The sequence below is a fragment of the Ceraceosorus guamensis genome (genome assembly GCF_003144195.1).
Source record: "Ceraceosorus guamensis strain MCA 4658 unplaced genomic scaffold IE81scaffold_87, whole genome shotgun sequence".
NCBI classification, from domain to species: Eukaryota; Fungi; Basidiomycota; class Exobasidiomycetes; order Ceraceosorales; family Ceraceosoraceae; genus Ceraceosorus; species Ceraceosorus guamensis.
This window is the reverse complement of record NW_020290082.1, coordinates 1-25,104: the sequence shown is the minus strand read 5'-3', so window position 1 is coordinate 25,104 and position 25,104 is coordinate 1. Positions and strand designations below refer to the sequence as shown.

The 25,104-nt window shown below is 59.1% G+C and overlaps 12 protein-coding genes across 12 annotated transcripts; 3 read left to right on the top strand and 9 right to left on the bottom strand.

Moving 5' to 3' along the window:
- Nucleotides 1–471: 471 nt before the first annotated feature.
- Nucleotides 472–2,712, bottom strand: IE81DRAFT_368684 (hypothetical protein; the record flags this gene model as incomplete). The annotated part of the gene is made up of 2 exons (XM_025517168.1): nucleotides 472–2,574; nucleotides 2,638–2,712. 2 exons carry the CDS (start codon nucleotides 2,710–2,712, stop codon nucleotides 472–474), a joined length of 2,178 nt encoding a protein of 725 aa, XP_025367098.1.
- A 594-nt stretch (nucleotides 2,713–3,306) lies between these two features.
- IE81DRAFT_362526 (hypothetical protein) lies at nucleotides 3,307–4,218 on the bottom strand (the record flags this gene model as incomplete). Its single annotated transcript, XM_025516742.1, has 2 exons — nucleotides 3,307–4,098; nucleotides 4,159–4,218. The coding sequence occupies 2 exons, from the start codon at nucleotides 4,216–4,218 to the stop codon at nucleotides 3,481–3,483; spliced, it is 678 nt and encodes a 225-aa protein (XP_025367097.1). The 3' UTR covers nucleotides 3,307–3,480.
- A 644-nt stretch (nucleotides 4,219–4,862) lies between these two features.
- Nucleotides 4,863–5,623, bottom strand: IE81DRAFT_349713 (hypothetical protein; the record flags this gene model as incomplete). The annotated part of the gene is made up of 2 exons (XM_025516433.1): nucleotides 4,863–5,471; nucleotides 5,537–5,623. The coding sequence occupies 2 exons, from the start codon at nucleotides 5,621–5,623 to the stop codon at nucleotides 4,863–4,865; spliced, it is 696 nt and encodes a 231-aa protein (XP_025367096.1).
- Nucleotides 5,407–6,894, bottom strand: IE81DRAFT_326027 (hypothetical protein). The gene is made up of 3 exons (XM_025514708.1): nucleotides 6,495–6,894; nucleotides 5,537–6,401; nucleotides 5,407–5,471 (listed from the first exon to the last, which is right to left on the bottom strand). Exons 1-2 carry the CDS (start codon nucleotides 6,591–6,593, stop codon nucleotides 5,898–5,900), a joined length of 603 nt encoding a protein of 200 aa, XP_025367095.1. The 5' UTR covers nucleotides 6,594–6,894; the 3' UTR covers nucleotides 5,407–5,471; nucleotides 5,537–5,897.
- Nucleotides 6,895–7,298: 404 nt separating this feature from the next.
- Nucleotides 7,299–8,809, bottom strand: IE81DRAFT_248473 (hypothetical protein). The gene is made up of 2 exons (XM_025511295.1): nucleotides 8,460–8,809; nucleotides 7,299–8,378 (listed from the first exon to the last, which is right to left on the bottom strand). The coding sequence occupies exons 1-2, from the start codon at nucleotides 8,577–8,579 to the stop codon at nucleotides 7,425–7,427; spliced, it is 1,074 nt and encodes a 357-aa protein (XP_025367094.1). The 5' UTR covers nucleotides 8,580–8,809; the 3' UTR covers nucleotides 7,299–7,424.
- Nucleotides 8,810–9,404: 595 nt separating this feature from the next.
- On the bottom strand, nucleotides 9,405–11,096 carry IE81DRAFT_326024 (hypothetical protein). The gene is made up of 5 exons (XM_025514707.1): nucleotides 10,325–11,096; nucleotides 10,187–10,227; nucleotides 9,925–10,091; nucleotides 9,746–9,825; nucleotides 9,405–9,664 (listed from the first exon to the last, which is right to left on the bottom strand). Exons 1-5 carry the CDS (start codon nucleotides 10,905–10,907, stop codon nucleotides 9,588–9,590), a joined length of 948 nt encoding a protein of 315 aa, XP_025367093.1. The 5' UTR covers nucleotides 10,908–11,096; the 3' UTR covers nucleotides 9,405–9,587.
- A 225-nt stretch (nucleotides 11,097–11,321) lies between these two features.
- On the top strand, nucleotides 11,322–13,821 carry IE81DRAFT_326023 (eukaryotic translation initiation factor 3, subunit 7). Its single transcript, XM_025514706.1, has 4 exons — nucleotides 11,322–11,602; nucleotides 11,702–12,228; nucleotides 12,374–13,267; nucleotides 13,347–13,821. Exons 1-4 carry the CDS (start codon nucleotides 11,393–11,395, stop codon nucleotides 13,681–13,683), a joined length of 1,968 nt encoding a protein of 655 aa, XP_025367092.1. The 5' UTR covers nucleotides 11,322–11,392; the 3' UTR covers nucleotides 13,684–13,821.
- Nucleotides 13,346–16,285, bottom strand: IE81DRAFT_326022 (hypothetical protein). The gene is made up of 7 exons (XM_025514705.1): nucleotides 15,968–16,285; nucleotides 15,656–15,854; nucleotides 15,374–15,515; nucleotides 14,870–15,270; nucleotides 14,416–14,678; nucleotides 14,063–14,267; nucleotides 13,346–13,906 (listed from the first exon to the last, which is right to left on the bottom strand). The coding sequence occupies exons 1-7, from the start codon at nucleotides 16,207–16,209 to the stop codon at nucleotides 13,766–13,768; spliced, it is 1,593 nt and encodes a 530-aa protein (XP_025367091.1). The 5' UTR covers nucleotides 16,210–16,285; the 3' UTR covers nucleotides 13,346–13,765.
- Nucleotides 16,286–17,790: 1,505 nt separating this feature from the next.
- On the top strand, nucleotides 17,791–18,576 carry IE81DRAFT_294092 (cytochrome b5; the record flags this gene model as incomplete). Its single annotated transcript, XM_025512034.1, has 3 exons — nucleotides 17,791–18,048; nucleotides 18,236–18,416; nucleotides 18,500–18,576. 3 exons carry the CDS (start codon nucleotides 17,791–17,793, stop codon nucleotides 18,574–18,576), a joined length of 516 nt encoding a protein of 171 aa, XP_025367090.1.
- Nucleotides 18,293–19,683, top strand: IE81DRAFT_248358 (hypothetical protein). The gene is made up of 3 exons (XM_025511293.1): nucleotides 18,293–18,416; nucleotides 18,500–18,936; nucleotides 19,052–19,683. Exons 2-3 carry the CDS (start codon nucleotides 18,580–18,582, stop codon nucleotides 19,640–19,642), a joined length of 948 nt encoding a protein of 315 aa, XP_025367089.1. The 5' UTR covers nucleotides 18,293–18,416; nucleotides 18,500–18,579; the 3' UTR covers nucleotides 19,643–19,683.
- Nucleotides 19,684–19,943: 260 nt separating this feature from the next.
- Nucleotides 19,944–20,554, bottom strand: IE81DRAFT_248377 (hypothetical protein). The gene is made up of 2 exons (XM_025511294.1): nucleotides 20,481–20,554; nucleotides 19,944–20,382 (listed from the first exon to the last, which is right to left on the bottom strand). Exon 2 carries the CDS (start codon nucleotides 20,380–20,382, stop codon nucleotides 20,062–20,064), a length of 321 nt encoding a protein of 106 aa, XP_025367088.1. The 5' UTR covers nucleotides 20,481–20,554; the 3' UTR covers nucleotides 19,944–20,061.
- A 1,846-nt stretch (nucleotides 20,555–22,400) lies between these two features.
- On the bottom strand, nucleotides 22,401–24,580 carry IE81DRAFT_326020 (P-loop containing nucleoside triphosphate hydrolase protein). The gene has a single exon (XM_025514704.1). It carries the CDS (start codon nucleotides 24,518–24,520, stop codon nucleotides 22,568–22,570), a length of 1,953 nt encoding a protein of 650 aa, XP_025367087.1. The 5' UTR covers nucleotides 24,521–24,580; the 3' UTR covers nucleotides 22,401–22,567.
- Nucleotides 24,581–25,104: the final 524 nt, after the last annotated feature.

Sequence of the window (25,104 nt, the reverse complement as noted above, 5' to 3'; positions counted from 1 at the left end):
CCACCGCCATTTCCGAACTCTTGCTTTGCGCATGGCGCAAGATACGCCCCCCTTGCGCCGTAACCTAATCGTCACTACTACTAGTGTACATCACACGCCAAAGGCGAGCTGCAGAGGCGGAGCCGCGTAAAATGGTGGGGCTCATCACCACCGAATCTTGATCGAGACGCGTCGTGGGGCTTGAGAATTTCACATTGCATTGCGAGAATCTCAGAGTCGGTTGGGCCTGAGCCACAAGTCAGGACAAGGCGTCATTGATTCCGCATTCGAAGTACTGTTGGGAAGACTTGATCGCGTCACGTGACACGCGCCGACGCTTCGTTGGCGTCGTCGTCTTCTTCAGCCTTCACTACGATCGTCCTTCGCAAAGTCTTCACTCGGGAGCCACAACAGACCTTGCTCACGTGTCATTGTTGCGACTGTCAATTTCTGACGAGTGCTTTGTATTGAGCGCAACACTGTCCTGCCACCTCACCTGTCCCTCTTCATGTCGGCCGCGTGTCGGATCGGATCTCGATCATCCCCACGTTGCGCGCTCTGTTTCGAATCGTCCTTTCGATCGACGTCGTGCTCTCGGCGAAGTGCCCTTCCTTCCACCTCTCCATTTGCCACCCCTGCAACTTGCCCATTCTCCGCACCGAGCAGAGGCCCCACGCGAAAAGCGAAGCTGTCTGCGCTGCCCAGCGAGGAAGCGGGCGAAGAAGCGCGGGAATGCTGCGGCTGAGCCTCGGGCTTGAGATTATGCTCCGAGCGCAAGCGTTTGGCGTCTTGGTCGACAGACGGCTTTTCTCCCGTCGATGTCGCTGTGGGCAAAGGCGATGCGTCGGGTACAGGTTTGGCGGGGGTGGAAGAAATTCCGTCGGCGCGCGGGTATGTGTCTCGCTGGCGTCGGTCCTGCGCGTGCATCGAGCTTACTGCAGGAGAGTGGCGACGCGTGCTGGAGACTGGTGGAGACCGAGCTGGACTCACACTGGGACTGGCCAAAGCTTGCGGCGGGCTGCTGGAGCGCGAAGTGCGCCTCGAGCCAGCTGGAGATGGCTTTCTGAAGTCCATGCCGTCGTCCGCGTCGTCGTCGCTGTCGGATGGACGACGACGACTAGAACTGTGGGCATGTTTCGCCTCCATCTCCTGTAGCGTCTGCAGCGCTTCTTGATTGTTTGCTCTGGCTTTCGGACCGTGCACGTGGACCGGATTTCTCTCAATGTCGTAGACGCCCTTTTGCTTCGACATGGACGGGTGCAGCTTCCACGAGCCCACTACCTTGCCGTTGTGCACAGCGTCAAAGAATTGATTGTTTGGCCCCACCATCAGCAGCTTGCCCTGGCCGGGCCCCTGGCCCAGCACCTTGCTCTGGCCAGACCCGTGCCTTTGCTCCATCCATCCGGTAGCAAAGTGCCGGAAATGAAATCCTGGCTTGGCCCACATTGCCACGGAATCGCCTCGCAAGGATGTCCCCTTGACGTGTCCATCGTACTGCAAAGCGTGCGTGTGTTCCTCTAGATTGTGATTTACCTGACCGTAGAGGCCGTGAGAGTCAAAGTGCGGATGCGCGTAGCCCAGTGGATGTACAACGTTGGGCACATTGCGGTCGCCATGAACCGCCGAGCCGGGCGAGAGGCGCGCAAAGCGTTGTGGAGATGGTGAAAGCAGGCGAGAGCTTGAGGGTGTTCTCAGAGGTGAATGCATGGGGCTCCTCTGCGGCGAGGGGGAGTACGCGTCTCTTTGCCTGCGGATGCTATGAGGTGGAGATGGAGATGGCGAAAGTGATCGGAGCTGCGAGTACCTGTCGGACATGGACCAGCGGCTGCTCCGCTCAGAATCGTCGTCCTTTATAGACGCCTGTCGCGAAGGAATTGGCGTCGACGTTTGATCTTGCGACGCGCCTGACCAGCGATCCGAGGCAGACTGCGGCCGGTTGCCATCGGGCGACTTGCCCTTGCCAGCTGTCGAGGCCCGATCGAGTCGCCTTGATCCTCGCCCCTCGGACGTGTGTTGTAGTGCTTTCTTGCCTGACAACGCTGTACGCAACTCTCGCTGCGTCTGCGCGAACAGACGCGCTTCCCTGGAGCCTGGAGTGGTCGATAGACGAGGAGATGCTGTGGCAAGATGGGAAAGGGCGCTGCTGCTAGAGCGAAGCCCCGGTGATGTGGGCGCGTCGGAACCGCTGGCGTAGCCTCGATTGCCAGAGTCTTTTGGAGAGCGACTATGGTCGAGTCGAGCGACGGAGGTGCGAGGTGTAGTGTAGTGAGCAAAGGTTCGACTCGAGGTTGTGACAGGCCCATCTGCCAGCACGACTCCCACCTCGCTCGTAGGCGAACCTCCTGGATTCGCACTTCGAAGCGAGTGGCCATGAGAAGAGCGACTGGGCGAGGGTGCGGAGGTGAGGCGTCCAGGCGTGGCAGATCGAGGCCCCGAGCGAAGCGCATGCAAAGAGGAGCGCGAGATCGCTTCGAGGTCTTGACGCCACAATTTGTCCCGTTCCGATGCGTCGGGACTACGAAACTTAACGGTCTCTGCTGCACCCTCGGAAGGTCTGACGACGGACGTCGGCTCATGGACGAGACAGTCTCTGCACTGCGGATGCGGTTGTTGAGCGCAAGACGTTGGTCCGAGCGAGACACTTCTCTATGCACTCACTAAATTTCTCAGGGGTTTGGCTAGCGCATTGCTGAAGAGCAGCGACGCCAGAAATGCGAGGAGACGATAGCTCATGTCGTTGCAAGCTTGTGCGAAATTGAAAGTGAGCAAGCCAGCTGCTCCTCCCCGAGGTTCGAACAGGAGCACATCTTCTGCTTGGTCTTTTGTATGCGGGCTCTCGAGTGGCGAGGGACGAGGTGATCGTGCGGCGAGTGGCGAAGCATCCACCGAAATTTGCGGATCCCCGCAGGGAGCTCCAGTGCGGAAGAGGAGGAGAAGGAAGGAGCTGCAGCGCTTGTCACTCCACTTTCATTCAGAGTCCATGTTTCACGCCGCCGTCATGCTGAACGCAGAGGGGTGGCTGGCCGCACTTTACATGTGGAGACGTGTGAAGGAAGAAAGATTGCTTCGTAGATTGGCCGCATGGCGTTCATGATTGCAGTATGGTTCAATTGGAAGCTTTGCGATGCCGACAAGCCGTGTATAGTGAAGCAGGGCGAGGAGCGTGGCAATGCCAGTGGCGCCTAGCAGGTCGCCACGGTCATTGTTCCACGCAGGTACCTTGTGGTCGGGACTGAAATTACGAATCGCGGCTTATCGTCGCATCTGCACAGGTCACAGATCGCTTCAAATCTCGCTCATTTCGTGCCGCAACCGTCTCCGCTGTCACTTGACACTCTCGTCTTTGAGGATTACAGGTCTAACACGGTCGAATGAAAGCACTAGCCCTTGGGGGGCCGTGCGGGTGCACTGCCATGCTTGCATGCGCTTCTCGTCAGCTTGCCCAGCTTGCTGGCTCTTCGCTGCCCCCTCAGACCAGTCACCTGGTCATGCACGCCATTTCTACGACGTGTGAAGCTTGCTCTCGGCAGCACCAAACTTGCGCCATTGCGGTGTGGATGTGGCCGAAGACTGCGCGGACGACGTCTCCGCTTCCATGCGGTCCTGAATCGATCGAAAGGTGCGCTGCGCGTCTTTGATGTTGGGCCGCGCCTCGGGACCGTAGCGATGAACGGGATTCGCGTCGATGTCGTAGACGCCCTTGAAATTGCGCAGCTTGCGCTCCACATCAAAGCCTCCTATGATCTCGCCGTCTTGCACGGGGTCAAAGTACACCGTTCCAGCGCGATGCTGCATCTTGGTGCCGTAGAAGCGCCCTCTTGCATCCGTGCGCACCATGTGCTGATCTTCCAATCGCCATTCGGCGCCCGGCATGCCCCAAACCGCCTTGAGGTTGCCCTTTGCATCCAATCCTTGCACAGCGCCGTGTAGCCGGCGAGTGGCAGCGCAGTTTTCGTGATTGGGCGAATCTTGGCAATTCTTCTTGCCGTACATGTCCGACTTGCTCTTTTTGGGATTCGCATACTTCCACTCCCTGTACGGCGGGCTCGTGTTCCAAAAACCGCGCCGCGGCGTGGATGCTATGGACTCGTCCGACTTTGATATGCAGCTTTTGCACTGCTAGGGGAGTGTGTCTCAGCGTCAGCTGAGCAAGACGAGGCGCTCATCGGGGCGACGCACGAAGAGAGGCATGCCGTGCGAGGGCCAAATAAGCAAGCACAGGGCGAATGTGAAGCGCATTTTCGCATAAAGGAGGAGGTGTGAGTTCACGTTGTAGCGAAGACGCTGCAGTAACGATGGCGACAGAGAGTTGTGCAAGCTTTTTTTCTTTTTGGAAACGCTGCCAACAGCTTCACATCTTGTACGCGTGTTGGGAATCACACACAGCTGCTCAGACTGATCGTCGAGTGGCACAGTATGTCTCGCCGCGAATGTGGGCGGTCAAGTGACGACCGATCGTCAAGGTTTGGTGCTTTGCCGAAGCAAAGATCGCTGCGCGTCTGCGCACGGATGCTTCTGCCATTTTGCCGCCGAACTGGAGGCGCTAATGAGGTCCGCACGGCTAAAGTCGCCTTTGCGAAATTGGCGGGCGATGCGCGGTGATCCCAGCCGAGTGGCAAGAAGCATTCGAGAGCGCTAGGTGAGCTGCTATTTGCTCCAACGACACGACTTTAGTTCAATCGCGCACAGTTGCGGAATGGTCTGCAAACCTTGGTGATCTTGCTTGTTTGGATGATTCGCGCGATGTCAACAGTGCACGCTCTTTGAGTATGCCTAGAGGCGGACAGGGCCGTGTCGTTGGCACGGAATACTATTCTGCGTGCGTGGGAAGAGAAGCAAGGTTCGTGACATGTGTGGATGGCCCAATGTCGCAATACAACAGGTCACTGATGGGGCGCATGCCATGAAGGAGATGGACGAGCATTTCGCATATCTCGCATCGCATCGAGCGCTTGGTCTCTGTTGGGTCGCATAGCGGTGCCATACGCGGGAACATTGTTTCTCGTAATGTCGTAGAGACCTTTTTGATTCTTCATTCCCCTTGGGAGGTGAATCTTTCCCACGACGCCACCACCATGCGTTGCATCGTAGAACAAGTCATCTTTCGACACTGGCAGCCTCATTCCCACACTTGGTCCTTTCTTTTGCTTCAAATATGTGCCCTTGTATTTCCACTCGGTGCCGGGCGTCGCAAAGTGCGCCCTGACCTCTCTATGACGGCCACTTCCGGATACGAGACTTGGACCGGACACGAGGCTGCCGCCATGAAGTTGAGCATCCGCTTCACCATGATTTGGTTGCCTTTGAAACGCTGGATGTCCGTACAGCATGAGCGGGTCCTCATTCGGGTCAGCGTAGGTACGGTGAATGTCGCTGGAGCTCAAATAGTCGTGATGCATGTTTGTCACGCCCACGCCCACGCGCTCGTGCGAGCCGTGTTGCGCGGCCTCGGAGAAACGAGAGCTGGTGCCTTCGATACATCCAAGACAGCCCTGCAGGGATGCCAGAAGAGCTTCAGCGGTGTCGTGCGCGAGAGGCCGATAACTTTTGACCTTACCTTTAGAGGCGCAGCGTGGGCAAAGTTGGGCAAGCCTGGCCCTGCCAGTAGGCTGCCAGTCGCGAAGAAAATGACGATGAATCTCATTGCGCAGTGCGATTGAAAAAGACAAGGGAGGTGGTGCATGGTAGGAAGCGGCAAAGAGAAGATCGAGAGCCAGCTTTTGTAGTATGTCCGAGGCGAGGTGACGACGCTCGCTGCTCGAGCGCTACATTGCCACGGCGATCGTATACGCCGTGCTGATGAGCAGACCTTTGCCCCGCGGCGTAAAGTGGCGGTGGCGGAGGGGGGAATAACATGCCTATGCGTGCTTTTCAAAAGTCGCCGCCCCTCGCCACGCGTCTTGCCACCGCGCTCCCAATCACGAATGGCTCGTCGAGGGAGGCATGTACCTCTGACTCTTGGAGCTCGTCTTGAGGTTGACCAGAATAGACTCTGCCTCGGCGGCATCCGGCCTCCTGTCTGGTCCCATGGAGTGCACGGGCGTCAAGTGCTTGTCGTAGATGCCGTGATACTGCGGGTGTACGCCCTTCCACGATCCGACGACGCGGCCATGACTAGAGACGTCGTGAAAGTGATCCGTGGGATTGTACTTGATCTCCGTGCCTGCTCCCTTGCCGTGCGTCTGAAGCATCTTGCCTCCAGGCACAGCTTTCCAGTGAGCACCAGGCATGGCGAAAAAGGCTGCGACTGCGCCGGTCTGGGCGCTGCCTTGAATGTAGCCATCTTTGTGCAAGGCAGGCTTCATTTCGTGAAAGTTGGCCTCCTGATAAGGATGTCCGTACACGTGATTCACATCGTCGCGAGGGTGCGCGTAATTCAGAGGGTGCACCTCCTTCTTTGGCAGCGCACCATCGCCAAGGCCCTGCGTGGCGTTTGCGATGTAAGCGCGCGCAAAAGTGGGTGAATAGCGGCGCGCAAAAACGGGTGAATCGGGTGAATAGCGCCCGACACTCACCAACTTTCTCAAAAGCGATCCACCCACTGGCACAGCTTCGACGCGGGCGCAACAGAGAGCCGCGAGAGCTGCAAGAGCGGACGCTTTGAGGTGAAGCATGGCGGCGTGGCGTGCGTGGTCTGGCAAAGAAGAGGGAAAGTCAAGATATGCAAGAGCGGCGGGCGCACCAGAGCCAGCTGAGTGCGCTTCGAGGTGTGAAAAGTGTGCTCAAAATCATGAATGGCATGCTGGGCGCTGGACGCACTGTATTATACCACTTGCTGGAGGTGCGCGGTGCGTCTCGACCTTCGGTGAACGCCATCGCTTCACCCTAGCTTTTGGTATTGGCTGTGGGCGTTGTCTGCTCGCCCTTGACGTCCAGTGTTGTTATTGCGCTTCTCGTTGAACGCCTACATCGTGCGCCCATGCAGCGCGAGAACGCTGTAGTGCAAAAAGTGGTGGCAATGAAGCTGAGTCGGAGAGCTGTGGTACATCAAGCTTCGATGCTAAGCTCGCTTTGAAACAGAATCAGGAATCGGTGTCCTGGATTGCCGCCTTTTGGGCCTCGGCGCAATGCTGCAACGCTTGCGGACGAGCTTCGGGCCCAAGATCACCGAGATGCTTCACATGCATGTTCGTACAGGCCAACTTGCTCGCGTGGCACTGCAGCATCTGTGAAGGAGCCGACGACCTTGCCATGCGGCTGGCGGTGGCGACACGACTACGACACTGGAGCGATACGCGAGGCCTATGCGGGCTGGGGGGGCGCACGCAGACGGGCACACCAGACTCGGACAGACGCTGCTCGAGCAAGTTGCAGTGATGCGATTGTCATCAGCTTGAAATGCACCGCCCGCTCGAGGGAATGCGTGCGGGCAGCTCAATCTACGACATTCGGCGCGCGTTCGAGATGGCGTACTGCGTGCGTCGGGGAAGAGCTCGGATGACACGCTATGCGTCCTTTTTTATCCTGACGCAACCGGCGAGCGAGGCGAAGCAGCTGCTGCTTGATTTTGCGCCATCTTTTGCGCCATCGAGTATCTTTTTAGCCTCCGAGTGATTCGGTCTGACGCCCACGCCCAGCTCGTGCACGGGATTCTCCTTTTGATCGTATATGCCGTGGCGCTCTGGAGAGACGCCCTGAAAAGATCCAGTGAGTTTGCCCTTGTGCGATGCATCATAAAAGTGATCCGAAGGTCCGTGCTGTATAACGTGTCCCGGATTGTCGCCGTGCGTCTGAACCATTTGCCCATCGCCGTTGGACGCGTAATGCTGACCCGGCTTGGCAAAGAATGCCTTCACGGAAGCTCTGCGCGAACTGCCCTCTACATAGCTCTCATGATGCATTCCCTTTCGGCGCTCCAGCGCATTCGGTCCGACGCCTCCGCTTCCGTAGAGCTCCTGAGGATCTTTGATCGGATCCGCATATTTGGAAGGGTTTATGGTGGTTGGAGATCTCGTTCGTAGGCTCTTGATGGCTTTACGAGCTTCTTCGCGCGTCGGCCTGACTTGAGGACCCTGTTCGTGCACCGGGTTCGTGGCTTGATCGTAGAGCCCTTTGCGGTCTGCCGGTATGCCCTGAAATGATCCCACCACCTTGCCCTTATGAGCCACGTCAAAGAAGACGCCGCCATTGGGTCCAGTCTCATACGCGCGACCTTTGGCCGGTCCGTGAGTTCCAAGCATCGTATGCTCGCCAATCATCTTGAAATGGTTGCCTGGTTTGGCAAAGAATGCAATGCGAGTGCCTTGCTGCGTGGTACCTTCGATATGGCCAGGAAAGTGTATACCTTCGCGTCTTTCGGCAAAGTTGGGTCCAAGGGCGCGGCCACCGTAGATGTGAGAGACTTGGCCTTTTGTATCTGCGTAGTGAGAAGGATGACCGATCGGGATGGGCGTCGTGTGCTGCGTGCAAGCGAGGTCAGCTGTCAGATCGGATGCAGCATCGGCGTGCAGCATCCATCGCCTTCAGTGCTCGCAACTCACACTCGAGGAGGAGGATGCTTGTTCTGCCTTTCTCCCTGCCATACCCAACACCTCGCCAAGGCCGCCGGCGCGAGCATGAGTGATTGCGAGCGCAAAGGAGATCACCGAAACGAGACGCATCTTGGGGGCGCGAGAATTTGCAATGCGATCGGCGATTTGAGATTATAGAATGATAGAGTTGAATAGGCGTGAATGCTGCGAGAACCAGCTCGAAGCTACGAGTAGAAGAAAAATCTGAAAAGTTTCCGATGGAGGTTCGTTCAGAAGAGTCACTCACAAGAAGAAAGCGTCTTTTCAAAGAGCTACAGGCAAGCGCGCTGTGGTGGCGCATTGCCATCGATTGGTGCTTCAGGATGCACGCCAACATTGCAATCCATTCGCGGGGCTGAGAATTGCGCCGCACGGACGCAGACGCTGGCAAGGGGGGAGTGTTGGCTGGCGAGTGCGCGCGTGCGCGCGCGCGCCATTATGACTGCTCCCGATCGCTTGTCCGCTTGCTTGGCGATGTTGATAGTTGGCCGCGTGGATGAGCGAGCGAGCGTGCCTGGCGTCGATGGCGCGTGTCGTTGGCTACATGAACGATGCGATCGACCATCGGTGCGATCAATGAACGAAACTCAGAAGCGACGCTCGAGTATGCTGTAGCTGAGCTTGAGCAAGGAGAAGGGAAAAAGATTCATTCAGCAAGTGTACGTGAGCAAGTCGGCGCTCAAACGAGCTTAGGGACCGATCGCACTGCGCTGACTACGCGTTCGCCAGCCAGCAAGGCCGAGCACGCCTAAAGGGTCGAATTAGTGGTCAATTGTGACTTGCCACTCGCCATCCGCATTCGTCGCGCAACACCTGCAGAAGGCGTCCGCTGGTGTGAGGATTGCCAACGCGCATGCTGCTGTTCACGAATCCCGCCTGTTGCTTTCCAGCTGGTGAAGGGCCGCGCTCGATGAACGCCTTCAATGCACCGGCAAGGTCTCGCCCGACATAATCACTTCGCGGGAAAGCGTCGGCATGGATGCTCTCACGCAGCCATCGCCCTTCGCCTGACCCTTCTGCACGACGACCTCAAATAGCAAAATCGGAGCCAGAGATACCGCTGATGCTCTCGCGCCCATGCATTCCTCGTGATTGTGATTACAATTTTGCCTTGATGTGATCGTGCGCCTTGGCCACCTCGACGACGGGATTTGACAAGCTTCCAAGACCGTGTGCTGTGGCGTGCAAAGGATGGGGGTGAGTGGGAAAAGTCCTCGCTGGCTGACAGACGCCTGTGACGCCTGTCATGCACTCACAGCCCGAAATGGTCACGACATCGCCGTGCTTCATGAATACGGGCGGATCGCGCTTGAAGCCTTCGCCTGGAGGTGTGCCCCTGCGTGCGGATACGTCAAGAGGTGACGGACGGGGGTTCAGTGATTGCGCCCGCGGAGGCTGGCGACCAGCTTGTATGCGCCCCACGCGGGCAACGCACATGGAGATGAGATCGCCTGGCAAGAGCGTGGTGCCTTGAGATAGCATCTCGATGGTCTCTGCCACGCTCCACAGGTGATGACGCGTATTGCCGTTCTGCATCTCCTTGCCGTTGAGGTGCGTCTTGAGCGTCACGTCTTCTGGATCGCGAATCAGCTCCTTGGACACCTGCGCGCGAGAAGGGAGGGGGAGGTGGAGGTGGAGGTGGATTCAGCGGTTGCTGCCGTGGTGCATTTGGGGGGGACCGGCAGCGATGTGCTCACAATGGTAGAGGAGAGCGGAAAGAAGGTGTCGGCTGCTTTGCCTGATGGCGTGAGCGTGAGCGTGTCAGTTGTGCGGTGCTCGCTGTGCGGCCACTCCCACGCGCGCACGCGCACGCGCCCACACACGCATACACTCACCCAAACCCCACTGTGGGACCTGAAACATTCTCTTTCTGGCGCTGACATCGTTGCCCAGCGTGTAGCCCAGCACGTAGTCGAGCGCGTGCTCCTTCTTTACATCCTTGCACTTTGCGCCAATGATGACCACCAACTCCACCTCGTAGTCCGTCTGATCAACGAGCTGCTCGGGTACGCGTATAGCATCGCCAGGTCCAACGACGGTGGTGCGAGGAGGTTTGAAAAAGAGGATGGGAATGGCGGGTCGATTGGATTTGGCCTGTGCGGCATCCTGACCCGTTTGCACGTAATTCGCGCCCAACGCCCTCAATGCCGGGATCCTCTCTGCCGGCACGCAAGGCAGCAATCGATCCACCGTCTTCTCCTCTCCACGTGCCTCCGCATCCGCATTCGCCGCGCTCAGAATCGTCTCGATGTTCCACTCATCTGCTGATGCTCCTGCAATCACCTTGACAGTCATCCGCTCCTCGCCTCTTCGCACCAGCTGCTCAATGTCTTGCGATGAGGAGCTCACTCGAGGTACTCCCACGTACGCCTTGCCATCCTCCTTGGCTACGAATCGAACGAGTCTGTGCCATGTCATGTTGCGCGAGTGTGGGTGGGCTGTGTGGTGTGTGGTGTGTGGTGTGTGGTGTGTGGTGTGTGCGATGTTCGATACACGATGCCATCAGTCGCAGTGTGAGTGTGAGTCGTGAGTCGTGAGTGTATCCACCTTGTCTGTAGCCCGCCGCCCCGGCCTTGTGAGTCCCCTCGTCAGGTGGAGGTCGGCGTGCGTGCGTGCGTGCGTGCGTGTTGGTGCGGCGAGCCGGCAAGCTTGGAGTGCGTGCGTGCCTGCGCGCACCGTGCCATCTTGACAGACAGGGCTAACGCGTAGCGATGTGCAGCACACCCTGCACGCCACGCCACGCCACGTGGCACTCGATGGACGCGCTTTCTTCTACACAAGTGATGGGCGCGCGCTGCAGGTCAAAATTCTCAGCAGCAGCTCATGGCTCAACACACCACCATCAACCCCCCATACACCGTATACGCGCAACGCGCACCCCCCCGCACACACACTCCCACACCATGGCGTCATTCTCGCTTCCAGTGGTGCAGGACACTCCCAGCTATTGGGGTCCCGCAGTCGAGGATGCCACCTCTGCCACATCCACCTCTGCAAGCGACTCTCGCTCCAACGGCCACGGCCACGGCCACACTCTCTCTCCCTCCGCTTCCAGCTCCGCATCCGTCTTGCCTCCCGAATTCAGAGACATTCCATTCGTGCCCTTTGCAAAGGTGAGAGTTGGGGGGAAAGAGGGTTCGCCAGCGATCATGCACGTGATTGCGCTCGCGTGCGCACATGCTGATGATCACCAAACAAAACACACCCGCCAGTCGGACAAGATTGGCCGCATCGCCGATTGGAATTCGAGCGCAGATGGAAGTTCCCTTGCGGGCGATAGACCTTTGCGCGGTGGAAGATCGGGTCGAGGCGGAAGGGATGGAGGCACAGCTCAAGTGTACGGCGCAAATGCTGGTTCCGCATTCGCCTACTTTCACGGCGAAGATGAGGCCACATTTAGCGTGGTGGACAATGCAAAGACGACTACGAAATCTCGCGGTGGTTTGACCTCCTTCTCCCGCGGTCGCGGTGGTGCTAGAGGCGGAGCGCGAGGCGGCGCGAGGAATGTGGCTGCTGGCGCTCGCGGTGGAAGAGGCGGTGCCAGTGCTGGCAGAGGCGGTCCTGCTGGTCGAGGTGGACCTGGTGGAGCAGCGCGTCGCGGCGGCTGGAGGGATTGGGACAAGCCTCAACGTACGCGCGAGCCGTCTGTCGATGTGGGCGACGACTGGGAGCAGCTGGAGGAAATCGACTTTTCCCGATTGGCCAAGCTCAAGCTCGATGTCGAGGATCCAGAGGATTTGTGAGTGTGTGTGTGTGTGTGCGCGGGTGCGGGCGGGGGATTGCCTGCGCGAGTGTGCGCGGGGATTGCCTGCGCTCGTGTTTCCTTCTCACTCTCAGCTCCCTCTTCGCGCCTTCTCACTCGAATTCCTTTTCTTCCCGCACAGGTCCGCCCACGGCACGCTGTACGAGTACGACCGAAGCTACGATCGCATCTCTTCTGTTCGATTCGAAAAGGCTTTGCAGCCAATCGACCGGGTGCGCTACAATCCCAGCACGCGCGACGACCCCATCCTCGCAGATCTGGCAGCTAAGCCCTCGCAGGCGGCGGATGCAGGATCAGCGCCCGTGCGAATTTTTGCGACGGACAGCATCCTCGCGCTGCTCATGAGCGCCACTCGCAGCGTCTACCCTTGGGACCTCGTCATTACTCGAGACGCTCAAGGCAACGTGTTCCTCGACAAGCGCGAAGGAGGCGCTTTTGACTTTGTCAGCGTCAATGAGAACGCCGCCGAGCCTCCCTTGGAGCTTGCGGATGCGGCGGCGCTGGAGGGCAAGGATGCGGCCAACAAGAGCAGCAACAATACGGCTGCCGCGTCCATCAATACGCCCGGCAATCTCAGCTTGGAAGCGACCTACATCAACCAAAATTTTGCCAGCCAAGTGGTCAACGAAAAGAAGAGCAAGACGCTGGCTGGCGGAGCGAATCCCTTTTACGATTCCAGCGCAGAGACGGAGCGACTGGGTTCGTGCGGCTACCGCTACCGCAAATTCGACGTCAGCGCAAGCTCAGAGGAGCAAGTGGAGATCTACCTGCGCACAGAGGTGGACGCGTTCATTCCTGGCGCGACCAAGAGCGCCGCGCCGCAATTCATCACCATCAAGACGCTCAACGAGTTTGACAGCAAGGCTCCCGGTGCTGGAGGTGCGCCGGATTGGAGGACCAAGCTGGATTCGCAGAGAGGCGCAGTCGTAGCTACAGAGATGAAGAACAATAGCGCCAAGCTTGCGCGCTTTGCCATTCAGAGCATCCTTGCGGGCGCAGACAATATGAAGATGGGGTGAGTAGCGAGCGCGTGTGGATGAGGGGGCAAACAGTTCTGATTCGCGCCCTGCATCCCCCCCCCTTCCCCAACGCAGATACATTTCTCGAGCCACACCTCGCGACACTTCGCGACACGTCATCTTGGGAACGCAATGGTACAAGCCCAAGGAATTTGCAGCGCAGATCAATCTCAACCTGGCCAACGGGTGGGGCATCGTTCGAACGATTGCGGATCTGGCTCGCAAGCACGCCAGCTCGAGGGATGGGCAAGGCGTGACGAGCAAGTTTGTGCTGCTAAAGGATCCCAACAAGAACGTGCTGCGATTCTACGCCGTACCTGCTGCTTGGCACGACGAGCAGGAAGAGGAGGCTCAAGAAGCTCACGAGGCTATCGCTGAAGGCGACGAGGAGGAGGATGAGGAGGATGTTTGAGTCGGGGCGGTGCGTCGTGAGCGTAATGACCATGTGTTGCAGGATTTTGTGGACTGCGCGCGCGCGCCTAGCCTAGCCTAGGCTAGGCGTCGAGGGCCATGATGAGCTCTTGGACCAGACCTGGCAGGTCGTTGGATGCGTGCGCGGCGTCCAGCGCTGCTCTTGCGTACGAATGTGGCGGTGCAATGTTTTGCAGCAAGTCCTTGTCATCCTCGTCCGTCACCTGCGCGGACGAGGGCGAGTGGGGATTGTGGTGGCGGTGCGCGGGCGAGTGAGCATGTGGTGGTGCTTCGCAAGCATGTGTGGGTGCTTCGCAAGCATGTGTGGTGGTGCTTTCGCATTCTTTCCGCGTTGCGCGCGCTCTCCCCCCGACACTCACGCTGAATTGAAGCAGCTTGCCAGCTGGCTTGTCGAACCTGAACACCGCCGTCGCGCTCCCGCTCCCGCACCCGCCGCCGACGCTATGCTTGTCGTCTCCGTCTCGCGCCGCCACGCTGTACACGACGCGCAGCGTCTTGCAGTCTGGAGCAGAGATGGCTTGCACGCCCAGGATGGTGCGAAGAATTTCGAGCGTATCTGCGTGCCTGATGGGGTGGGGTGGGGGTGTTTGTTGCGTGGACGCGACGGCGTGCCTTGAGCTTGAGTGAAAGGGGAAAAAAAAAAATACGCACGCGCAATGCGAGGACACGGGTCCGCGGCGCGGCGCGGCGCGGCGCGCGGGATGAAACTCACTCGAGACATATCCTCTCGATTTCCAAATCTCTTCCCTTGCCTGTGGTCGCGGTCGCGGCGCCGGCGTTACCACCCCTCTCAGCAAGCGCCGCTTCTTGAACCACGCCCGCCCTGTCCGCTTCTTCGGCGTACTGCTCCGCCACTCCTCGCTCCACATTCAACCTGTCCAGAGATCTGTGAGCGGCTACCAGCTCGGATTTGCGCGCATCGATGGTCTGTTGCAGAGTTGTGGATGCGCTGGCCAGGTACTGCATCTCGTCGATCTGTGTTTCAAGACGCGTGCGTGCGAGTGGGCATGAATGGAATGGAATGGGTGCGCTGAATGAATGCGGTCGAAGAAATGCGCCTCGAAAGAATGCGCTCGCCCTTATTTGCCCAACGCAACCCCTCCCCTCACCGCGCTCCGCACTGCTCGCCCTGCTCGCACGCGCACGCTCACGCTCACGGGACTCACCTGCCTATCGCACCACTCTGCAGCTTCGTCTGGCGTCAGCGTAGCCACTTTCGGGATGCTCTCCAGCTCTTTGCGATTCTCAAAGTTTGGCCTGCTACCACCTCCAGCCGCTTTGGTCCTAGCGATGCGCAGCTCCAAATCCGCAATATCCTCGATCAGATGCGATGCTTCGATGGACTGCTCCAACAAATCGCCCACTGCGCCGCGCGACGACGACGATGAGGACTCGGATGCTTTGCGACGCTTGGAAGGCGTCGGCAACGGCGTCGGCGTCGTCGTCATCGAGCGTGCCGTGCTCGGTGGCAGCAGGGCGCCTGCGCACGCATCGATGGCGCTGCGGAGAGATTTGATCTGCGCCTTTGCGCTGCGCATCTGCGACTTGAGCTCGCTCGCCGTTTGCTCTGCAGGGCGGCCGGAGAGCGAGAGGGTGTAAGCGCCGGGGGCCGTCGAGGCGACGCTCTTTTTTCTCCTCCCGCAACGCTCCTTCCCTCTCCTCCCACTCACCCAAGGCTGCCACATCTGCAGCAGAGTAGATGACCTCTTCCTCCTCCTCTTCGTTGGCAGCGAAACCAGGCATGGTCTGAGCGAGGAACAAACGTTTGGTCTCGACTTCCAAGTGGATGAATTTGAGTCGCTTAAAGTAGTCCTGCGCGCGCGCGCGCGCGTGTGCGGTCGAGTGCGGGTGAGTGAAGCGAAGCGAAGACGCGCTCGCGCTCGCGCCCGCGCCCGCGCCCGTGCGAAACGCCAAGCTGCATCCCCCGCCTTCCCCTCCCGGCCCCAACTCACATTGAGAGCGAGCTCCTCCTGAATCAAGCCTTCTGGCCAGTACGCGTACCTCGTCCAGTCGATCTGTACCGCCTCATCACCTCTCGAAGCCTCTGCACCCTGCGTCAATCGTCTGCGCAGAGCATTCGAGAGCAGCGCGAGGGTGAGCGGTGGAGTACCGGCCGGAGCTGCTCGACCAGCGTCAAGCATTTGCGCAACGCTGTCGAGAGGGGGGTGAGGGGGAGGAGGTGTGCAGTGGTGAGCCGCGTAGTGCGTGTATGCGTGTGCGCGTGTGTGCGTGTATGCTTGGTGTGCGTGGGGGGCCAGACTCACGTGTGGGCATGCTCGAGCACACTCCCGAACGCCGCTTCATCATCGTCGTCGTCGTCGTCAACGGTTGCAGCAGCAGCAAGGCCATGCTTGATGTCGATGTTGACATTCACCTTTTGCTTTGCGATCATCTGCTTCTCTCCGTCTCCAAGCACCGCCGCTGCTGCTGCTGGTGGTCGGGACTTGCGCGGCGACGCCACGCTCGAAGGTCTGGAGTCTGATCTGCGCGTCTTTGTGGGCGGCATGGTGACGCGTGTGTGGGGTGCGTGCGTGGATGTGGTGGTGAAGGAGGTGTGTGTTGGCGCGCGCAGACAGTTCACAACCTCGAGCTCTCGAGTCGCGCTCTCATCGCTCGAGTCACGATCGAGGCCGATCAGAGCGATGCTGCATGCTGCGTGCTCGCGCCGTGTTGCGTGTTGATGCGCGCCAAACGGAAAACGCGTCGGGCGGGCGGGCGTAACCTGAAGTCACGTGATCGAAATGCAGCAGCAGCAGCAGCAGCCCTGCCCGCCAAACAGCAAGCAAGCAAACAGCAGGAAGCGCGAAAAGAGAAAAACATCCGCGCGCGCACGCTTCACCAACGTACGACGCACGTCATTCCTCCTCTTGCACGCCGCCACCACCACCATCACGTTCAGTGCGCGCGCACACACACGCACACGCACACGCACACGCACACGCACACCTCGACTTTGGATGCGCCATCACTTGCTGAATGAATGCATGACGAACAGCGTACGAGTGAGCAACCGCGCACACACATACACACACACACACACCCGCGCACACACACCCGCGCACACACAACCCACAACCCACAACCCACATCGAAGCGGGAGGTGACGGCCTGCACTCGATCCAACCCAGCTAGCCAGTCCCTCCCACTGCTCTCATGCAGAAAGCGCTCTCGAACAGCAAAACAAGTATTACAAAAACACCTCGCCTTTTGAGTGAGCCTCGCCTGCGGAGGCGTTGTTGCGGCGTCGCGCGTCACGTGACGCTGCTGCTGCTGCTGCTACTCCTTTTCTCACGGGCGTATTCCAAGGCTCAATTGGGTTCGCAGGCACATACATCATCCCCGCGCGCGCGCGAGCGAGCGTCGCGCGGCATCCCGATTCTCGATTCTCGATTCTCGATTCTCGATTCTCGATCCCGATCTCGATCCCTCTCTCGCACACTCGCACACGCACACGCACACGCACACGCACACGCGCCTGTACTCTTTACCCCTGCAAACTCCATCACCGCCAATGACAATCATGGCACGCACACATGCACACGCGCACGCACAAGCGCACTCGGAGTCTGACTCTTCTGCGTCTGACTCTGAGCAGGATGCAACCTTTCAAGATGCGCTCTCCACGCTCGACATTGCTCAGCTCGACCCCGACCCTCACTGCAAGCTGTCATTCACCACTGCCGCCACCACATCACCCGCAGCCGCAGCCGCAGCCGCAGCCGCATTCAAGAGGCCGTCCGCTCCGCCGAGCATCAAGCGTGCCGCTCCCACTCTCGTCGTGCCTCACAACGACGCGCACGACGACGACGACGACGACGACGACGACGACGCGCCACCTGCCTTTCCAGCACTCGACAGCGCGCAGAGAGCGGGTGCGGGTGCGGGTGCGGGTGCGGGTGCGGGCGCGGGTGCACGCTCGCACAGGGGTGGCGTCGGCGTCACGACGAGCAAGGGTGACGCATCGCAGCGCAAAGCCGCACCCGCACCCACAGCCACAGCCACAGCGAGCAAATCCAGCCTCAGGTCCCTTTTAGGCGTTCCATCTGCTCCCGCGCTCGCTGTCTCCTCCTCCTCCTCCTCCTCCTCCATGCTCGCAGCTCCACCTCGCACATCCGCCCTGACTGCTCCTCCAGGCGTGGGTGGCGCAAGCGGTGCTAGATTGGGCGGTGGCGGTGGCGGTGGCGCGGGCGCGGGCAACAGCTCGCTGGCAGTTGGAGGAGCAAGCAGCGGCAGCGGCAGCGGCAGCGAGACTGGGGGAGGCATACGTCGCAAAGTCGCGCTGGCGCCGGGATGCAGCGCGCTGGATTGGGCTCGAGAGAAGAGCAGCGGCAAACCGGAGTTGAGGGTGAGTGTGGGTGGGGGGTGGAGAGAGAGAGAGAGGGGGTTGGGGGGGGGGGGGGGGGGGGGGGGGGGGGGGGGGGGGGGGGGGGGGGGGGGGGGGGGGGGAGTGCGTGGGCGCGTGCGTGCGTGCGAGCGAGCGACGGCTTACCATGCGCTCGCTACTCGCGCACGCTTCTCGCGCACGCGCACAGGCAGGTCTGACTTCTTACTTGCGCATCACACCTTCGGAGTTGGCAAAGCACAAGAGCAGACAAGATTGCTGGACATGCTTCAACGGTAAAGTCTACAACCTCTCGCCTTATCTCCGCTTTCATCCCGGCGGCGAAAAGGAATTGATGCGCGTAGCTGGCAGGGATGGCACGCGGCTATTCAGTGAGTGGTGTGGTGTGTGGTGTGGTGTGGTCACGCGGACGTGCACGCGGGCTGCTGACCTAGCATACGTCCGCCCGCCACAGTGCTCACACACTCTTGGGTCAATATCGACGCCATGATCGATGCGACCATGATCGGCATGATGGTCCCCGAGCATTGAGGCATGCGTGGCCACAAGGAGAGATTGCCTGCGCGTGGCGACAATGAAGGCGAGAAGGAAGCCCAGATGCCCGCGCGTGGCGACAAGAAAGCCGGTAACGCGCGCGTGGCGCTCGCTGTAGGCAACCATCCTCCGCTCGACAAGGGCGCAGCAGGTGGGGTGGCGTACCGCACGCGCAACAACAACAACGCTCGCGCAGCTCCTACAAGAGCGCGGACGATCCATCTGCTACGGCCACGCTTGCACGCTCCCCCCCACCATTTTTGCGCCATGATCTTGGCTCGATCTGGCGCACTCGCGCTTCTTGTCCTCGGTGGCATCAGCGCGCTCCCGCTCCCGCTTCCGCTCCATCCATCATGCGTGAGTATCGCCCTGATCATACAAGACGCCATCTTCTCCACGCTTGCTGAGTGCCCGCCCCACACGCACGCACGCACGCACGCACGCACGCACGCCCCGCCTCGCTCGACTCAAGTTCGACTGCCTTCGCTCCACACAGACCCATTCAGGCTGGCCAGCCATTCCACACCAAGCGCACGAGTACGCTGATCCACTGGCAGTGGAGCACAAGGGGCTCTACGACTCGATGCGATGGAGCAGCAGCAGCAGCAGCGGCGGCGGCGGCGGCAGCAGCAGCAGCGGTAAGAGCAAGTCGATCGCGAATGGACACCAGCAGCAGCACGTCGTCGACGAGGACCTTTGGCCCATCTCGCCTCGCCGGCACTACGTCCCACCAGGCACCGAGTGGAAGTATGAAGCAGCGCATGGACACCTTCGACAAGTATCGGGTTTGGGCAGATACGTCGCGCAACCATTTCAAGTGCGGCCGGGCGATCGATTCTTTGATGCGGTCGAGGGTGGTAGAGTGGTGGGCAAGGTGCATTTCGACGACGAGCCCTCGGGCGGCGGCGGGCGTGCTGCTGCGCAACAAGGGCGCGCGCTGGGCGTGTCGCGTTTGAAGGGTGTGTACGATGCGAGAAGAACGAAAGCGGGCGTGGTGGTCAGACCCCGGGCGAAGGAGGCGGTCAAGATGCTGGAGCAGATGAGCAGAGGGGGGCGCGCGTAGCCGTGGCGAACGAGCGTGGAGCGGCCTGGCGCGCGCCGAAATTTTTTTTTTTTTTTTTTTCTTTTTTCTTTTTGGATGCAATCGTATTCGGGATTCTTGCAAGTCATGATGGCGCCGTGCTGACCTGGTACGCACGGCCGATTGCGATTGCGATTGCGAGATCGGTGAGGGAAGCGAGCGCATCGTTGAGGCGAGGGACGTCCCGCAAGCAGCGATCCGAGGGCACTTTTTCGATGGATGTCTCGTCGTCGAGCTGAGCTTTGGCGCGCCGTGTGCATACACATTGCTATTGCACCTTTCATAGCTGCACGATGTAGAGCGCAGCTGGCTTATCAGGCCCCTATTGCTTTCTCATCACGACGACGACGGAACATGACGCCCGGGGACTCACGCAGTGGAACTATAGCGCTCGCTCGCCTCTACTCGCAGGAGCACGGTCCTGGGCAAGTGGCGCTGCCCCCGCCCTTCTCCACCACGCAGCAGTAAGGGCAGTCTTTGCTTCCTGGAGGACCGATCAAGGGTGCCTTTGCCTTGCGTCGTGTAAAGGCGGCGGCGAGCGTGCTTACCGATGATGATGCCGCACCTGCACCTGCACCTGCACCTGCATCTGCATCTCTTCCCAAGATGCGCCGCTCCGTCGGCGACACCGGGTTTGGCGTGCCTACGACGACGGCAACGATGGCACCGGCGCAGAGAGCCATGACGAGCATGGCGAGACTGATGAGCTTCAAGGCGGGCATCTGCGGCGAGGGGAGGGGAGAGAGATAGCGCGCGCGCGCGCGGTGAGTGCAAGGGAGAGTTCGTTCGATATGCTGCCGGCCTTGAATGCATCACTCACGACGACTGCGATGTAGCTTGCGGGAGGGGAGTAAAAGTCTTTGAACTGTTTGAATCTCGTGTTGAGAGGGAGGATGTGTGTGTGTGTGTGTGTGTGTGTGAGAGGGGGGCGGGGATGTGGGGAGCGCAAAAGGGCCATCTCTTGTATCTATGCAATCCGACGTTCTCATGTGGCACGCAAGCAGGCGCTCGCTCACGCGCAAATCCCGTCTTGCACTCTCATCAGCTTCAAAGAGGTTTTCCGTCGCGCGTGAGCTTTTCAATCTATTGGCTTTGCCAATCAGCTCGGACCTTTGTTCTCCCGCCGACGCGGAGAGCGACTCGAGGCCTGAGACTACACTTATTCGCCCAAAGAGTCAATTTGCAGTGCGCCGTGCTATGTCAGGACCTCGTCGCTCCAAGCCCGCACCCGCGACTCTACCCCCGCTTCGCATGCAGTCATCGCAATCACGCGCGCGCTTATACCGCCGCGGCTCCCTTGACCGCAAAGGTTCTCCTGGAGGAGCGTATCGAGGTGCCTTTCATTCAAGCGTCCAGATTGCGAGCTCAATCAGTGGCGAGTGCGACGGGCCAGGGGTGCCCATTTTACACGCAAAAGTGGCCAGCGAGTCGCAACAAGTCTGCAACAGACGTAGCGGGCATTCTTACGAGAGCGGCTCGAGGAAGATGCGTGCAGCAGCTGCCAAACCTTTGCGAGGTGAAGATGGCCCGGGCGGAGATGAAGAAGGAGAATACAGTCAGACACGCTTGCGAACAGCCATCGCATGCGCAGAGCAAACTCACGTCAGCTTGTGCCCGCGAACCTACTCGTCGCAGTGACATGCGATGCCTGCTCCGCAGCCCTCTTCAATGCAGCAATAAGGACAGTCGGGCGTTCCGACAGCCGCACGGCGAAGCAAGTAGCCGGCTCCCTTTAGAGTAGCGGTGGGGTTAGGGGTGACATCCCTTCCCACTAAGCGCTCGCCGCAGTGACATTCGGTGCCTCCTTCACAGCCCCCCTCAATGCAGCACGAGGGACAATCGAGCACTCCAATAGCCCCACGGTCAAGCAAGTAGCTGGGAGCCTTTAGAGCAGCAGTGGGATTCGGGGTGACATCCGCAGATGCTCCGGTGACAATCTGCGAGATGCAAAGAATGGTAGCGAGAGCAAAGAGCTTCAAGGCGTACATCTGTCGCGAGTATTACAGTCTAAGCGACGGGACGGTGAGCGCGACGAGGGCAGGCAGACGGACTCACCTTGCGTAGCGCTTCGAGTTGGAAAGCTTGCTGCGTGGAGCGTGATGCGAGCTGTGAGGGGTGACGGATGATGAGCGTCGAATTGAGCTCGAGAGCGCGCTTCTTGTAGACGTTGCGGTGGCGAGGGATAGCCTTGAAGGAAGCTGCAAGAGGTCACCGCGAAGGTCGCGCCATTTTATTCTGCGAATCCGCCGCTGCTGACTCGACACTTTCGGTCTGTGCCAAGGTAAAGAGACAGCTCGACGACGCTAATCGTCGCTCCTCGAGTGGCGTCCAAAAGTCCTCGGGACACGCTTTCCGGATGGCGTCAAAATCGCGATGAGAGCGGTGCTTTGCGTCGCACTTTCGCGCGCATCGATTCGCTCGATCTCGGTATCGCGTTGGGACCTTGTTGCCCAAAATCCGTCGTCGCAGGACAATTGTGAATGTACAGCAGCTCGACATGGCGAAGCGAGACCATATAGCGAGTGACGGGCAACGGTACTTGCGGACTGATCCACGGAGTCAACTTTTTCGTCTGACCGCTATACCTTTTGGACATGCTCATTCACGATTCGTTGTGGCGATGAAGCCAGCTTTCTTTTTGACAATTATCATTACACATACAATGCTCTTGCACATGGCCTTGTCATCGGGACCACTTTTGTGGTCGCGATGCGGCCATGTCATCCCTAAATCTGCTCATGGAGATTCGAATCTGTAAGTAGACAAGAGGCAAGAATGGAGCTACATGGAATGCGGGTCGATTGCGTGACTTCCACATACCTGACTCTGCTTTTATTTGCAGTGTCGCAGTTGATAGCTTGCTAGGCAGATGACGCTCTTTGCACGAGCACCGCAATGTTAGCCTCCTCATGCCCTCGTAAAACGCAACGCGATGTAAAACAAGATGCGGTAGACGACGATGATGCAGAGAAGAATTGCCGCTTGTTCGCCGATTGAAAGTGTATTGAACTGCAGCACTGATACGACCGTCTCTCCTGCAACTGCGTCGGGATGCTGCGAACTCGAGGGGAACAAGCATTGACCTGGTGTCGCGCAGGTGAACGTGAGACCTGCAAGGTCGGTGCGCGCCAGCAGCGCCAGCGCGTACGTCTCGTAGTTGATAAAGTGGGCCCAGTAGTACCAAAAGCGGGGTAGATTGTCCGTGCGAATAAAGTAGCCTTGGGTGGTCATCCAAAATCCATTCAAAAAGGCAGCTATGGCCAAAGCGGCGACAAAAATGGGGAGGAGAGCTGCCACCAGCAAAGATTGCATCTCTGCGGCCAAGACGCCAAGGTACAGGAACGAGAGCCAGCGCAAGAAAGGTACGGCGCCATCGTGCAAGCCGATGGACCAGTACATGATGACTGCAAATACCAAGGCGCAGGCGAACAAGAAGGGCATCGTGACCAAAGTATTGGCGAGGGTAAATGGTGCGGGCCCATACAGGCCATTGGCGCGCTCGCGGCACATTACGCCACGCTCTTCGAGGAAGGATGGGATACCGGCGACACTCATGAAGCCGAGAAAGGCAACGGAGAAGAAGTGCACCGAAAGGCGATCATTGATGCGTGTATCGGTCTTTGCCAAATCGACCCAGACAGTGGCTAGCAGTACGCCCATGCCGAGGTACATGGCGAAACGCACCCCGTATGCAAGCAGATTGCGACGGTAGTTGAGTAGATTGCGTTTCGTCAGGATCCACGTCGCAAATGCGAGAAGTCGAGCAAGGTGGAGGAGTGAGTGGTCAGGTCGAGTCGGCGAGAGCAAAATGTCATCTGTCCGCTCAGCAGGCGAAGGCGACGCACGAGCCGCATTGACATGCTCGACGAATGTTTGTCCGTCTTGCTTCTGAACGCGCGCCTGCCAGAGCGCGCTCAGCTGCGCAACGTCACCTCGAGCACCAGAGCGGCGGAGCTGCTTCTCCAAATCATCCGCGGACGTCGTGACAGCGTACGACTCGTCGCTGACGATTCGTAGCATATGGTCGGCCGGGTTCGTTTGAGTCGGGCATGCTTCGCCTATCTCGGCAAAGTACGACTCTACGTGCTTTGTAGGACCATAGTACATGGTACGTCCTCTTGCCAAGAGCATGACGCTGCCAAAGAGGCGAAAAATGTCGCGATTTGGGCTGTGGATCGTCGCGCAGACAGCAATGTTGTAGCGTCGAGCAAAACCGGCGATGCTCGTCATGACTTGGTGCGCGCTTTGGATGTCCAGACCCGACGTGGGCTCATCTAGAAAGAGGATGCGGGGCATGGCGACGAGCGAGCATCCTATGGTCACGCGGCGCTTTTGACCGCCGCTGATACCACGCTTGATCGGAGTTCCAATCTGATTATCGGCCACGCTGGCCAAACCCAAGCCGCTCAGCACGGTCTCTACACGCCTATCCACTTCGGATTCCGACGTGTCCATATCCATGCTCAGCTTCGCCGAGTAGTACAGCGTCTCACGGACGGTGAGCACGCCGAGCAACGTATCGTGCTGCTCGACATAGCTGCTCAGAATGCCAATGTCGAGCAACGGCGGCGCTTCCTGCTTGGTGCTTGAGGGCGTAGGCTGTGACCACCCAACTTTGCCCTCTGACAGGGTCACACGACCAGCGAGAGCGTCAAGCAAGGTGCTTTTCCCGGCGCCACTCGGACCCATGATGGCTAGCATCTGACCGCAGATGATGCTGCCATGGATGTTGTCCAGCAGAGTCTTTGGCTTCGAGCGAGGTCTCCAGGAAAGCCGGTCTCTGAAAGATTTTGGCGCCTGAAAGTGTAGTCCACTCCAGCTGAAAGTTGATGAGAGGTCGTTGGGAAGAGAAGCAGACATTTTTTTTTGCGTGTTGAAGAGGGAGGGGTACGATGTAGGCGCAGAATCATGTGCGCTGTGCCTGCCCACAGATGCGATCTCAGCTTTTTGTCATTCAGACCTTCCTTCATATACCACTCTTGGTAGCCTTCCGCTGTGCGAAACGAATGCGCAAGTCCATGCTTCCACTGCTTGGGTGATGAGCCTCGGATCACTTACAGGTACTGCGCGCGCGCGCGCGCGCGCGCAAAAATAGCCGCGGGCATGCACACCACAAAGTAGCCGTCGGGCACACGCGTGCGCGCATCGAGCAAGAGGTGTGCATCCGTGATTACTCACATGATGCCGAGGAAGTTCTTGAACGCCAATGTCACTGAACGCAGCCGTCCTTGGACCTTGCTTGTGCGCTCGCGCGGAACAGACGTCAGCGCAAACGCTAGGTTCGGGCACTTTTATGAGAGGGACGTCATGGTATTGAGGGTGAGTCTCGCTGGACGCCGTGTGTGCGGTGGGTTAGGGTTAGGGTTAGGGTTAGGGTTAGGGTTAGGGTTAGGGTTAGGGTTAGGGTTAGGGTTAGGGTTAGGGTTAGGGTTAGGGTTAGGGTT

What these genes read in the sequence shown, in the direction of transcription:
- IE81DRAFT_326023 (XM_025514706.1), top strand. Translation starts at nt 11,393, where the DNA reads ATGGCGTCATTCTCGCTTCCAGTGGTGCAGGACACTCCCAGCTATTGG. An exon ending in GTCGAGGATCCAGAGGATTT is followed by an intron (nt 12,229 to 12,373) that starts GTGAGTGTGTGT and finishes CTTCCCGCACAG; the next exon opens with GTCCGCCCACGGCACGCTGT. An exon ending in GCAGACAATATGAAGATGGG is followed by an intron (nt 13,268 to 13,346) that starts GTGAGTAGCGAG and finishes TCCCCAACGCAG; the next exon opens with ATACATTTCTCGAGCCACAC.
- IE81DRAFT_326022 (XM_025514705.1), bottom strand. Translation starts at nt 16,209, where the DNA reads ATGCCGCCCACAAAGACGCGCAGATCAGACTCCAGACCTTCGAGCGTG. An exon ending in AGGAGGAGCTCGCTCTCAAT is followed by an intron (nt 15,516 to 15,655) that starts GTGAGTTGGGGC and finishes GCGCGCGCGCAG; the next exon opens with GACTACTTTAAGCGACTCAA. An exon ending in ATCGAGAGGATATGTCTCGA is followed by an intron (nt 14,268 to 14,415) that starts GTGAGTTTCATC and finishes CCACCCCATCAG; the next exon opens with GCACGCAGATACGCTCGAAA.
- IE81DRAFT_248358 (XM_025511293.1), top strand. Translation starts at nt 18,580, where the DNA reads ATGCGTGGCCACAAGGAGAGATTGCCTGCGCGTGGCGACAATGAAGGC. An exon ending in TTCCGCTCCATCCATCATGC is followed by an intron (nt 18,937 to 19,051) that starts GTGAGTATCGCC and finishes GCTCGACTCAAG; the next exon opens with TTCGACTGCCTTCGCTCCAC.
- IE81DRAFT_248473 (XM_025511295.1), bottom strand. Translation starts at nt 8,579, where the DNA reads ATGCGTCTCGTTTCGGTGATCTCCTTTGCGCTCGCAATCACTCATGCT. An exon ending in AAGCATCCTCCTCCTCGAGT is followed by an intron (nt 8,379 to 8,459) that starts GTGAGTTGCGAG and finishes GCTTGCACGCAG; the next exon opens with CACACGACGCCCATCCCGAT.
- IE81DRAFT_248377 (XM_025511294.1), bottom strand. Translation starts at nt 20,382, where the DNA reads ATGCCCGCCTTGAAGCTCATCAGTCTCGCCATGCTCGTCATGGCTCTC.
- IE81DRAFT_326024 (XM_025514707.1), bottom strand. Translation starts at nt 10,907, where the DNA reads ATGACATGGCACAGACTCGTTCGATTCGTAGCCAAGGAGGATGGCAAG. An exon ending in TTCCGCTCTCCTCTACCATT is followed by an intron (nt 10,092 to 10,186) that starts GTGAGCACATCG and finishes TCTCGCGCGCAG; the next exon opens with GTGTCCAAGGAGCTGATTCG. An exon ending in TGTCGTGACCATTTCGGGCT is followed by an intron (nt 9,665 to 9,745) that starts GTGAGTGCATGA and finishes TGCACGCCACAG; the next exon opens with CACACGGTCTTGGAAGCTTG.
- IE81DRAFT_326020 (XM_025514704.1), bottom strand. Translation starts at nt 24,520, where the DNA reads ATGTCTGCTTCTCTTCCCAACGACCTCTCATCAACTTTCAGCTGGAGT.
- IE81DRAFT_326027 (XM_025514708.1), bottom strand. Translation starts at nt 6,593, where the DNA reads ATGCTTCACCTCAAAGCGTCCGCTCTTGCAGCTCTCGCGGCTCTCTGT. An exon ending in GATCGCTTTTGAGAAAGTTG is followed by an intron (nt 6,402 to 6,494) that starts GTGAGTGTCGGG and finishes AACGCCACGCAG; the next exon opens with GGCCTTGGCGATGGTGCGCT.